Genomic DNA, 13,824 nt, shown 5'->3' with positions numbered 1-13,824 from the left:
TTACAAAAATTCGATTGTCGTGTCGTCTCCACGCAAGTCTAAGTTCAAGAAGGAACGTTTCGCTCCTCCTGCAAAGTACGGTACACTAACTGCTTGATTCCTTGCTGTTCAGCGTCGTGTATGTACACAGCATCGCCAGGGTTGACGACAGCAATTGGTTGATACAAAATGCCGTGCCCTGTACGCAGCAGCCTGCCATGCCTGTAGAAACGTAGCAAACTACCGAGCCTGTTGACCTGGTGGTGTCTCGGAGCTAACTGAGCAGCAGAGACGACGACCGCGCCCGACACCTCGCAGCTCGTCCCTAGTTACCAGAAAACGAGGCAGCCTGCGGTAGCGGCGGTCGCGACCTTGAACCGGAAATCGGCTCCGGTGCTCCCGGGGGCGTCTGCGGGCGCCTCGGAGGGCGACGGCAGGGCCGAGCGCGAGCCAGAGGTGGAGCCGCGGCGGCGCGGCGGGGGGAGGAGACATCCTCCGCGCGGAGATGCGCCGCTCCGCCAATGGGAGGGCGCGCCGGCGCGGGCGCACTTTATAAAGAGGCCGCGCGGCCGGCCGCACGTCTCCAGTGGTCCCCGCGGCGCCCGCCCCTCTCGCACTCGCACGCGCACACACGCCGCCCACGCACGCAGCCTCCACGCCGACAGCTCTCTCCGGCATCTCCAGCACACGCTCTGCACTCTCCGCCGGCGCGTCGTGGGCTCCAGCATGACTAGGAGGTGAAGACACACCGCCAGCGAGCACCGCCAAGCGACCACCGACCATGGAGCCGGTCAGCGCCGCCAAACTGTGGCTGGTGAGTACTTTGCTCGTAGCGGCGACAAACGCGGCTGCTCGACAAGTGAGCGAGCTGCACGTCCTTTGGGCCATTCGGAACTGGTGATAGCCATCGGCAGAAATTGATAACTTTCTCTGGCGTGTCGTCGGGCGTTCTAGTCCCATATTGGCCCTTGCTCTGGGTTTTAAGCCAACTACTACTGTGTTTACATTGGAAAACAACTCACAAACCACGTTTGCTCCTAAACTCATGTGAAATAGGGAATACCAACGAAAAATAAACAAAACCAATTTGTGAACAGTAAATACCAAGTGTGTATTTACAAATGACAGAGTGGTCGAGAATCTTTATTTCTCGTATGAAAGTCATCGTCATGCCAATATTGAAACTTTTTTTCCTTTTTCCCAAAGTGGGAATATATTGCTAAATAACGATCTCAAAGCAATCCCTAAGAGACAAGTACAACACATTCTGTTAAAAGCTGCACCACTGATAGCTACAATCAATTTATAGAGCGCCTGTATCATCACATTACAACGCACGTCTGAAGGAGCAGACACTGTTCCGATGGTTATTGTACTGTGAAGATGCACTTTACAATCAGAGACATCGTAGCTATCAGTGATCTGTTCATGTTTCGACATGTTAAAATGATAGTAAAATATTTGTCTGTGCCTGTACGGGAATCGCGAAATGTACGAGCATAAGAGTTGTGGACTGTGACGTGTGAAAGTCTGGATCGGTCCTGGAGGCGTGCTTGGATAACCGAAGTGGTTAAGGTGACCTCTGAAGCTGAAGTCAACCAATATTTGCGAAATGCGAACCCGTTTCTTAATAAAAGCTATAAATACCTCATTTAGAGATATATGCGCTAACAGTGTGATGTATATTAGGCAGAAAACGGAAAAAGTGGATGTTTTTGCTACTGTTAATAATACTGTATAAGCGAAATTTACCGGAGTGACAAACGTACAATGGGAACAAAATGTCGGATCCAGTAACGAACGTCTCCGTCGAAAAAATCTTGGCGCAGACCTGCATTCGATCGTACTTTAGAACACATCTAGCCATTTGCTCAGGAAATGGATCCAGTTCACAGGAAGAAGACATACCATGGACAATTCCCTCAAGGTATTTGGTTTATTAGCAAAGTAACGATAGAAGTCGTCAAATAGTCTACACGGGGCAACTTATAGGACGGAGTATTAGACAGGAGGAGTCATAGTGGTTGCGAAGAAAAGCCTGGGACGGGTCTAGTAACGCAGGAGGTTGTCAATACTGACGAGAAGCTGATCTTATCTAATACCAACGTCTTTTCGTTATCAGTAAGATTAATGAAAAGAGTTTAACTAATACTACTCCAACTGGTTGTTCAAGCTGGGACAGTGTGTAATCTCGCAAATAAAGCAATTTCACTCCCAACTTGCAAATAAAACGACGGTAGTAGAGTGCTATTGTAATGGAATTGTTGCGTCAAGCCTGGGTCAGATTTCGACAACTGTCATCACAGATAAATGCGAGAAGCTGCTACACCTTTTCAAGACCCTCAGTTGTAAAAATTTATCTTTACAAAAACAATCGATTACGTAAAAAGTCATTTACGGTATAATAGCCACCGAGCATACTGCACATTTCAATTAAAGCTTTCACAGGAAAGACGTAAAAAGTTTAGTCCTCAGTGACAGCTGATGTAGTATACTTCGACGTTCCTAGTCTTCGATAGTTTGGAATGTATCTCTATAATTCTGAACATTTAAATGTTTCTTACGTTTCATTGCAAGCTAAATAATTGAGTGTAATTACAATAAATTAATTTATTTATACATAAATTTTTGTGCCTTAAGATGTTTCTCTTCTTGCTTTATCTGCAAGGGATTGTGTGTTTTCTTATGTTGTACGTGCCAATGGGTTGTTATATACAATCTGCTGTGTGTGGACGCTTTCCATACAGTTAATTGTATTCTTCGTGAAATCATGTGCCAGGCATAGGATTTTCTAAGAGCAAAGCCCAAAAAGTGACGAAAATACCCATGAGAAGTTGAAGTAAACTGCATATTCGAACTCTAGTTCACTCATTAACCTTCCGACATCATCATAAGTGTTGGCGAACTGTGCAAAAAAAAGGATGGAGCTGCGGTGCCCTCTTCTCCGTATACAAAGCTACATGAAAGGAGTAAGCTCCCAACCGGTCGGAACGGGATCCATCTCGACCTTGCTTTAAGATATTCGGTATTCCCTCCAGCTCCAAGGCCACGCAGATGGCTGTGTGCTGGCATTCTGCGGACGCGTAGGACGCCTTCCTTAAGGAGGCAGCCGTACCAGGCGCCGCCGCAGCCTCGGTGGACACCGCCTGATAAGGCCGACTAATTGGGCGTAGCGTGCGGTACGGCTCCACGTGAGCAATCTGCATGAGTACGCAGATTCTGCGATAGCACTGCTTCTCCTCCCCGCATCACATCATTCTTTCCTCTTTACTCGTTCTTCCTTTTCGGAGAGATCTTCAACAAGTTAATAACTATTTGTGTATTCACTTCGTAACATTTTGTATTTCTCTCAAAAAAGAGGGGCCTGGGCTTAAGAATTAATGAGAAGCTTTCATACTGATGGAATGTACGGGAGTTTGATTTAAAAAGCTAAGCAATACTGTCACAGACCCTAGAGAGTCTTTTTAGTCGCGTGGATTCAGAAAAATTGACGTGATATGTGCAACGAATCTGTCTCCTTACCCCTACTACGTATATGCACAAAAAATGCGACAGCCTGGAAATATAAGGACGACTTCGTTAAAAATAATTTTGTAAACAGGAACTTAATGACAGTTGTTATAATTTTTTGTGGTTGCTGGTGCAACTCTCCATGCTGCTCTGTCCTGTGTAGGCCTCTTCATCTTCAAGTACTACAACCTACATCTTTCTGAACCTGCTTATTGTATTCATCGCCTCTACAATTTTTCTACCCACACTTCCCAAATTCCTTGATGTCTCGGAATGCGCCCTATCCAACCGAGTCCTTCTTTTACCTCCCTATTTTTGATGGAAAATACTAGATAAATCCAGGATGAAAGTGTACTAATGCACAATATGTCATAATGCTTGGCGTGAAAGGAGTCTGTTCATGCATATAGTAGAAGCATGGAGTAAATTGTCAAAATCTGCGTAGCGTACCATTATGAAGACAGTCAGACGTAAATGTATAATGATCCTCACTTTTTGAACCACAGTTTTCATCAGGCGTTTTACATGACTGCTCACCCGGCATTCCTCTACAGAGTATATACAGCTATACAGGGTGTAACAAAAGGTACCTCCAGGCAGTCACTTCACATAACTCATTCGAAGAAGAAGAAAATATATAATTGTGAGTCTGTAAGTGGTTTATATCGAAAATCCATAGTCTACAACTCTACATGACATATCGGGCTTGGCAAAACGCAGGAACGTAACGCTCTGTATTCCCACATGAAACTGTTTCTTTCATTCTTACCTCTGGCTAAATTGTAATTTCCGTCGGCTTCTAAATATCAGTTCTGCAACAGAGGGATAGGAAGACGTGGACTAACTCCCTGGGCTCCAAGTTCTCTCAACCTAAACATACTAAACTATATTCGTAGGGATATCTGTATGATGTTGTACATCGAAATCTTCGTCTTCGTGCGTGTGCTGTGAAGGATGCGAAACTACACATATTACTCCAGGGATAAGCCATCTTATCCAGGATTCAATGTAACGGTTGGTTTATTCATTTATCAATCCTAAAGGAAAGCCATAAAATCCTTATGTCGTGTTATACGACTGCTACAAAAAACATTTTGTTTTTAATTGACCACGAGTTGCTAATTTTTTATTACTCTTTAAAAAGTTTCGACTCGTCATCTAGGCACACTTTAATTTTTTTATGGCGTATATCACATACCAACAGTTTTAAAATATATTACGTAACACAGTATTAAATAGTAATTCAATAGATTTTAAAGTTGTAAATGTGTCGTATACAACATAAAAAATTTTTGCATCTGCCAGACGATAACTTTAATTTCGACACTTTTTGAAGAACAATAAAAATTATTTAGCAGTTTGTGATGGTTTCATATTAAAATGTCTAATGTAAGGTGTTTTGAAAATGACATGTACGAAAGAGCTTCGTATATTATGCTTCTACATTGTGTCCCTGTGTATTTTACATGGTACATACATTGAGTTTCAAACTCTTCGCATCAAACGTATAGGAGTGATAGATCACGTCATGGAGACCAATTTTTGTTAGAGACAAAATGTTCGTTGACATTTTCCGGCGACACTAGACATACTTTAGTATTCTCCGGCCCTTGTCCGACGAGATTTCACCAAATTACTAGGGATCTACTAACCAGTTGTGCTGCGTACCACCGACCCCAGTAAACTGATGGAGTGGTTGCCAACAAGAAAACCGAAAGACTAAGAGTCTCTCAGCGGAGAAAGATATTTTAGGGTTGACTGGATTATACGCAAAACACACACAAAGACACACACACACACACACACACACACAGACGCCGTCGAGTGCCTATGCCTCGCAGCATTCCAGGGCATAACCAATACAACAGGACGCCTAGCGTCGCCGTGTTGCGTCAGGTAACTGTTTGTCCATAACAAAATTTGTTCTCCATGAGATAATCTGTCCCCCCCCCCCCCCCCCCCAGACGTTTGACACGAAGACTTTGAAAGACGTCGTATATTTAGAACTCCCGTAGATAATTAGTTACTGCACATATGCCTATGTAACACAATCACTCCTCTGCGTGTGAGTAAAGTGTCCTGAAAGCTTCATCGTAACTTTTTGTTGCATCCTGTAAGTATACTGAGACCATACCAGCGGTCTGGATGATAGGCGAATAGTTAAATGCGTGGGTCGCAGCCTGGGGCAAACCCTTCAAATCTGCGCCATTCGGCAGACTTGATATCAGTCTCATCGCGTGTATTTCCCATCAGGTTTTTGGCTAATATCGCGCGACAGAACAGATCTTAATCAAGACATAGTAATTACAGGAAAATTCGAGGTTGCAGCCCGGAATTAATTTGTGCATAATTTTGCTTCCACTGTTTTTTCTCGGAGTTAGAGAAATTATTGCGAAAAACTTACAAAAAATTTACGATACAAAATACTGTCTATCGCTGCCCACTATTTTCTCTCATCTTTCAGGCGACACAAGAATATCGCGGCGAAATGAGTGGATCTCTTTTGAGGAGATCCACTAATCGACCGTATTTTGCACTTGTTCGTATGACCGGAGACACTGCGCAGCCAGGCCGTGTGCCAGTGATCGAAAAAGGTGGTAGTCAGAGAGAGAGTAATGTCAGGAGAATACAGCAGGTGGGACAGAACTTCCCATTTCATCGTTTCCAAGTATCCAGAATGAGATTTTTCACTCTGCAGCGGAGTGTGCGCTGATATGAAACTTCCTGGCAGATTAAAATTGTGTGCCGGACCGAGACTCGAACTCGGGACCTTTGCCTTTTGCGGGCAAGTGCTTTACCCACTTTTTTTTTTAAATTGTTCTCATTTTGTTCGTAGCATTTGTTCGGTGCGGATGTCCCATGACACTCATTCAAGTTCAGTGTTGAGCGGTTGACTCAGTTTTTTTTTATTATTATTATTATTACAGAGTGCAGCTAACCCTCTGACCGAACACACTGAGCTACCGTGCCGGCATCCAACTGAGCTACTCAAGCACGACTCACGCCTCGTCCTCACAGCTTTACTTCAGCCAGTGCCTCGTCTCCTACTTTCCAAACTTCACAGAAGCTCTCCTGCTGTGAGGACGGCGCGTGTGTCGTGCTTGGGTAGCTCAGTTGGTAGAGCACTTGCCCGCGAAAGGCAAAGGTCCCGGGTTCGTTTCGGCGCACAGTTTTAATCTGTCAGGAAGTTTCGTTTCCAAGTATGTTCCGACGGTTTTTGCAACATGTGGTCGATAACTGCCATGTTGCAAGTTCACCTTTTCATGTCTATCGCTATATTGAGGCAGTTTGTATTTCAGTACTTGGGTACTGCTTTCGATAATGGCCGGTGATAATTTTCATCGGTTTCAGTAGCTTTGGAAACCTTCTCTCTTCCACCACCATGCCGGTCTTCGACAGTTCTGGAAGCGTTCAAACCATTCTCTGCGCGTTCTTTCACTAATAGGTGCATCACTACAGATTTTACCCATCATTTTACAATCCTGGGCAACAAATTTCTTCGTGTTAAAGATGAAAATTAAAACTTCCCACAAATGACGAGAACTGGGGTCGTAAGTCGACATATTCAATCGAGAATAATTTTATGATGCAATCACAGATCGACTAACATTCTGGTGGCGTTATGTTTAACAACACCTAATTGTATGACACTCACGACCTACCACCTCCTTCTGCTGCCATCTGCTGCGGAACGATGGAAGCAAGGTTGGAGACGTAATAGAAACGGCAGCCATTGTCTAAGTAAACAGGCACGCCGACCACTTAGTGATGGACAGTTTGCAACAACTCATCACGATCCAGCCTCCATCGAAGGTGGAGACACCTCATTTGCAGTGCCTGCGTTCCAGACCCTTGATACGGAGAGACGCTGTTGGCGACGGAAGAGTGAGTGATGCCGCTGCTATGTCGAGCTGACCGCCGTCCTTGGCCAGGTCTCGCTAACGCGGCGCGCGCCATCCGCTGACGGCGCGCCAATTCGCGCCGAGATGCGGTGGGGACGCGCCTCCTAAGTAGCCTGGCCGTCATCTCCGCAAACAGCCACCGACACGGCTAATCCCACCTCCTCCGTTTCGGGAGCTTCATTTGCTTCCTTTGCTGCAAGAACAGAGACGAGGAACCGCTGCGGTGCGAGTACTTACATAAACCTACCAGAGGATGGATCACGGCTATATTTATACTTCTGCAGCGACTGTTTGCGCCGTTACTCGCCGGCTTATTCTTTACCGTTGCTCTTCTGTTTTCTCTATGAGACAACTTGTAAGCTATCAGAAAACTCCTGTCTGCTGAAGACACGTATCGTAATTTGGCATTTCCCACAGAAACTAGCAACTGATATAACTTGTGTGATCAAAAGTACCCGCACACCTGGCTGAAAATGAGTTTCAAGTTCGTGGCGCCTTCCATCGGTAATGCTGGAATTCAGTATGGTGTTGGCTCACCCTTAGCCTTGGTGACAGCTTCCACTCTCTCAGGCATACGTTCAATCAAGTGCCGGAAGGTTTCTTGGCGAATGGCAGCCCGTTCTTCACGGAGTACTGCAAGGAGGATTTGTCAGGTATCGATGTCGGCCGGTGAGGCCTGCCTCGAAGTCGGCGTTCCAAAACATCCCAGAGGTGTTCTATAGGATTCAGGTCAGGACTCTGTGCAGGCCAATCCATTACAGGGATGTTACTGTCGTGTAACCACTCCGCCACAGGCCGTGGATTATGAACAGGTGCTCGATCGTGTTGAAAGATGCAATCGCCATCCCTGAATTGCTCTTCAACAGCGGGGAACAAGAAGGTACTTAAAACATCAATGTAGGCCTGTGCTGTGATAGTGACACGCGAAACAACAAGGTGTGCAAGCCTCCTCCACGAAAATCAAGACCACACAGTAACACCACCGCTTCCGAATTTTCCTGTTGGCACTACACAAGCTGGCAGATGTCGTTCACCGGTCATTCGCCATACCCGCACTCTGCCATCGGATCACCACATTGTGTACCGTGATTCGTCACTCGACACAACGTTCGGATTTCATCCTAGGTTATCTGCGTGCCTGTGTGACTGTACTGCTCTGTGAATAGCTGCACAGTGGTGCAGGTCCTCGTAACAAAGGACATGCACCCAATCTGTAAAAGACATCATATTCGCTGTCGACTGTAGAAAATTATCTGTTTCACTTCACTATTGCCATTTCGCCCTTTGGACGACTATGAAGCGGTACTGCAAAAGATTTTGCTTCAGCACACGTCAGATTTTCCTGCAACATGTATACATGTCATTGTCAAAGCAACGCAGACACATCGGAAGATTTTAAAAATCTGATATGCGCTGGAGCATAATTTTTGCAGTATCACTTGATAATGGACCAAATGCCGAAATGGCAATAGTGAAGTAAATAATTTTCTACAGTCAACGGCAAAAATTATGTGTTACAAAAAATTCTACTTGACTGCGAACACCGAAACCCCTACGATGAGAAGTTAAACTTATCTATTCATTCTTGGCACTCGCTGTTGATAATACTGTGAAATGATCTTGCTTATCTGCACTCAAACTTTATTTGTGCACTGTGCACTGCTGTACACGGTTTTCATTCACAGTAGTATTAGTTTTACGTCAGCGCTGATACTCTATAAGCTGTAACTCTTCTGCGCATAAGAATCCGTGATTCTTTTACAAGGTGCGACAATGTCGCAAATGAAAGCAATGAACCATGAAGTGCAGAATTTGTTTCTTTAATCCTAGTCCTTGGTCACAAAAACTGTCGTCAGGCTATTGACTGCGGTCCATAATATATCTTCTTCAGATCTGATTAAGACAAACGGTACTTTATATTATCCTTATCTGATGAAACTGAAAGACAGTATGAGGCTTAGTGGCTTATGCACCACAATCGTTATTCTGACGACAATTTTTGTGGCCATATACTGGAATTAGAGGAACAAATTCACTCCATGATGCTTCACCATGCAATCTCTTGTAAATATTTTGCTCGACATTTAAAACAGTCCATATACAGAAACAGTTCTATATATTATGTATTATACTGTACTTTATGGTAACACTGTTGTTCCTTTTTGTTTTGTTAATTCTCGCCACATGTTTCTGTACATACTATTAGTTTCTTTTAGCAACTGGAGTTCCAGCCTGGGTGCGAATGTGCGACTGGGTATTTAAAAGTGTTGTAATTAGCCAGTATTTTGGGTCAATAGAATCGTTTCCTTTAAAACATTACGGCACACATTCTACGTTATACGCATTTGCACTACAGAGCAAATATACCATACATATGAAATCACTAACACAATTACGCGGTAATTTGTGTAACATACCAAACGAATTACTTTATAACGAGCCTATGGATGTCAAGGGTTCCCGTTATCAAAACACTCAACAAACAATCCTGATTGATAACCGAAATATTCTAACTAGTGTCTGGTCACATCTTGTTTCTATACACAAAACATCGTAAATGTCTTTTCTTTGATAAAGAACTTTTCCCATTTTCCACTTTTTTCCTTGTATAGCCCTTAGAGCAATACTCCCTTTTTCACCTGTTTCCCGAACTTCCAGCAGCAATAACATCCTTTAAATGTTAATACCAAGGCTATTACACGAAGAATGCCGCAACTTTCATTTATATTTCTGATTTCCTAAAGCATGTAATTGTAGTAAATAATACTCTAACTGGATTAATGTAACAAAATAGCATGTCTGCTGAAAATTTTACTTTACTTTTCGAGAATATGGGAAACAAAATTGAGCTTTATGTAGCGCTACATGGCGAGAGTTCTGCTGCAACGTCGTAACGGTAGTGAGATGGATTACGCGTGAAAGTAAGTATTCTGTAAATTAGAAAGCTCCGCGATCTACCTGAATCAAGCCCTTCTGCCGCGAAGATAAGTATTTCTGCCAAGGGATTGAATTAGTTTACGAAGCAGTCTGTAGAATGTGCATATCATGCAAGAAACGGTTGGTTATGGCGCATTCCCTTGATTCGTGCCTCGTCGGCCATTTATACAATATCAATGAAATCTGCTTTGGCTAATGTCCTACCAGCTAGAAAAAAAGGATATTGTTGTTACAGAGCAGGAAGTCATTAATACTAAAAGGAAAAATTTTCAGTCAAATCATGGACGAAGTACTGTCTGGTTAATTCATAGAAAATTTTATTTAAAGCCTTGTGCGTCATTTATCTGATAAAGTCACAGTTTGCAAGTCATGAACTCTAGAACAACAGGGCAGGATAGGAATAGAGCTACGAGCTTTGTTATCAGCCTCACCTCCAGAAAACTACTTGGTCAGCTGAAGACGCCGGACGCGCTGCAGAGTGGGTCCTCCTTGGTCGGTTTACGAGGAGGCGCACCGGTAGACCTTGATCCCGTTCCGACCACTCCGTAAAGAACTCGGAACGTGTCGCTCGGGCTGGAAAGGTTTTTGCAGAAACTCTCTTTTAGTATGAGCCAAGTTTTGCCAAATTAATATGTTTACCAGTAGAAGGAAAATAAATTTCATGTTCTGGAGGAGAGAGTTTGAAATCCCCATTCGGCCACTCTGTTCTTTGTATCATTTCGTTCAGCCACTTGGCTGAATATTTGATTCCGTGAATCCTGATCTGGTTTTCTGTCTCTATCTGAACGATTGATGATCAAAACAATGACGTGATTTAAAACTCCAACCATCGTTCATTTTATTATAACCAGAACTATCTATTCGAAAGAATTCACACCACACGCGGGAAAAACCGGGAAATGCCTTCAGTAACAACGAGATCTGACAGTCTGTTTCGGTGTGTGAAGATCAGTTTCCCCTTCGCTCCTCTATCCCACTCCACCCATCTACGTTCTCGATCACCTGACCAGGTTAAAAATTTACGAGGTCACTTTTTATTAATTTTTTTCCCGATATGATACATTTCCTGCCTTGAAAAGACCAACGAAATTTATGCAAAAGCTGACGCTTCGAGGGAATATTGTAAGAAATTAGCAGACACAGCATGTAATACCTCCTTGCCGAAAAATTAGTGCACTGATTACAAAGGTCTTCTATTTGAGAGGATGTGAAATCTACGTAGGACTATCGGGACTGATTTTTCATAATTTCTGTTTGTCACTCTACTGGAATGCTCGGATGGTTACTTTCCCATTGTGTTGAACTGAACGGCATCCAATTCCGATGTGAGGCTCAACTGTAACCGTCCCTAGTTTTGCTACGGTTTCCGTAAATGCAGGCAGTCTATCACTCAAGATCAAGGCACCTACAAGGTCATTAAAGATGAAGCGAAATCTAGGAAAGCGTCCTTTTCGAAGCAACGCTCTCGGCAGCTGCCATAATCTATTTAGGGAAACCACAACAAATTTAAACATGAGATGAGTGACAGAAGTCAGAATATGACAGAACTACGATAGTGGGAATATCTTGTAAATATGGTACTGTAGTAATGGCGATAGAACGCTGCTCCTCAAAGAGGGTGGAACACACGCGTCACAAGTGACCACGAATACTAAGCAGATTAATATCCAGGGTTGCTATCTGGCACGATAACACCTGGTCACTCTCAGATGCGAACCGTGACGATGTGAGTGGAGGATACTGAGCTCCCCCTCTTATACCCTCTACCAGGCACTCAATGATTTTCATCGCTTCGGAACGGTGGAGAAATGCTTTGGTCACTGACAGTAGTAAAATAAACGGATATTCAACGTCATCTTAAACTGCGCCCGACGCTGTCACCGTGTCTATAGGCTTCAGTCTCTTACTGCGTTAGTAGGGCAAATGTTGGTCAGACATGGTAATTATAATTACATTCAAAGGAAACTGGAACCGGTTCCATCTACATCTACACGGTGTTTGCCCGGTGGTACTTCCGGCACCAGTATCTGGTCCCCCATTTGTCGATAAACCACCGTATAGCCCAAATTTTTCGGGTTTTCTGGTTGTCGTCATTTCGCGAGAGACATGTACGGCAGCAAGTAATCGGTTGCCCAACCCTTGTCCGAATGTACTCTCTAGAAATTTCAGTAGTAAAGCGATCCGTGATTCACAGTACAATGCTTCCACAGTCCTCGGTGACTAATCACAGAGTTTAGTTTTAGTTAGCCTATCATACAGCTTGAACAACTTGCGGGGGTCGCGCGGGGTATCCGGCGCGGTCTCAGGCGCCTTGTCACGGTTCGCGCGGCTTGCCCCATAGGAGGTTCGCGTCCTCCCTCTGGCATGGGTGTGTTTATTGTCCTCAGCGTAAGTTACTTTAGGTTAGGTTAAGTAGTGTGTAAGCCTAGGGACCGATGACCTCATCAGTTTGGTCCCATTGGAGCTTAGCATAAATTTCCAACTTGTGCAGGGTCGATTTCGGACAGATCCCCCTGCGCAAGTTTTTCAGCGAGGGCCGTCTGTGTTTTGGGCACATGTTCTGAATTTTACATTGGGGGAGAAAGATACAACTAAACATGGTAATGGTTGGGTAGCTGCTGCTACTGTGCGGTATCCTGGAGATACCGTGAACGCCGTTGCAGGACTGGAGACTTTCAGTAGCAGAGATATCATTGCTAATCGCAAGTGAACGAGCTTTACACCGGGACATAGGTCGGTCGTATTTCACCTCTAATACGCCATTTGCAGTGAGGACCAGGAATCATCGTAAACTAAATGAGTGTGAGTCCGTCGCTGTATGGTTTAACGGCCAAGGAGTGTGTGCAAAAATTAAAGTGATTGGTGGTCTAACAGTTTATTGTAGAATCTGAAATAAAGTACCTATCCTTTCCTTATCTCCCGTGAGAATCGAACGCAGTTCTGCCGGCCGCGGTGGTCTAGCGCTTCTAGGCGCTCAGTCCGGAACCGCGGGACTGCTACGGTCGCAGGTTCGAATCCTGCCTCGGGCATGGATGTGTGTGATGTCCTTAGGTTAGTTAGGTTTAAGTAGTTCTAAGTTCTAGGGGACTGATGACCACAGATGTTAAGTCCCATAGTGCTCAGAGCCATTTGAACCATTTTGAACGCAGTTCTTCCCTATGCGCAGTTAGCAAAGGTAAACGCTGGTCTACCGATGGGGTCGTGGCCCATACTACAGTGCATTGCCACAAGTGCCTGCGGAGTGGAGTTTGCCCGCGGCAGTCGTTGGCACCTCAGCACGCTGCAACCAGTGCAGGCGTAAAGAGCAGGTGAAGGCGCGCAGCGGCACGTCAGGAGCAGACGGACGGCTGGGGCTGGGGGCGAACGGTGACGGGGGTACACACACCGCACCGCGGCCGCGGAGATGCGCCAGTGACGCAAGAGCGTGCTGAGCATGGAGCAGCCGGCCGAGCGGAGCCGGGCTGCAGCCACTTTCACCGCCGCCCACGGCGCGCCT

At 44.8% G+C, this 13,824-nt stretch overlaps 1 protein-coding gene across 16 annotated transcripts in view; it reads left to right on the top strand.

Annotated features, from left to right (window-relative positions):
- The first annotated feature begins 578 nt into the window (after positions 1 to 578).
- The window catches only part of LOC126100222 (collagen alpha-2(IV) chain-like), a 173,041-nt gene continuing 159,795 nt past the window's right edge, over positions 579 to 13,824 (top strand). For 10 of the 16 annotated variants that reach the window (XM_049910784.1, XM_049910786.1, XM_049910791.1 and 7 more), the window contains exon 1: positions 579 to 793. In XM_049910784.1, coding sequence (XP_049766741.1) covers positions 761 to 793 — 33 coding nt within the window. In that variant the 5' untranslated portion in view covers positions 579 to 760. The remainder of the gene's footprint in view (positions 794 to 13,824) is intronic. The other 6 variants (XM_049910792.1, XM_049910797.1, XM_049910793.1 and 3 more) reach the window with 1 other exon arrangement.

Source organism: Schistocerca cancellata, chromosome 9, assembly GCF_023864275.1.
Source record: "Schistocerca cancellata isolate TAMUIC-IGC-003103 chromosome 9, iqSchCanc2.1, whole genome shotgun sequence".
NCBI lineage: Eukaryota > Metazoa > Arthropoda > Insecta > Orthoptera > Acrididae > Schistocerca > Schistocerca cancellata.
This window is presented reverse-complemented; position numbering and strand designations above follow the sequence as displayed.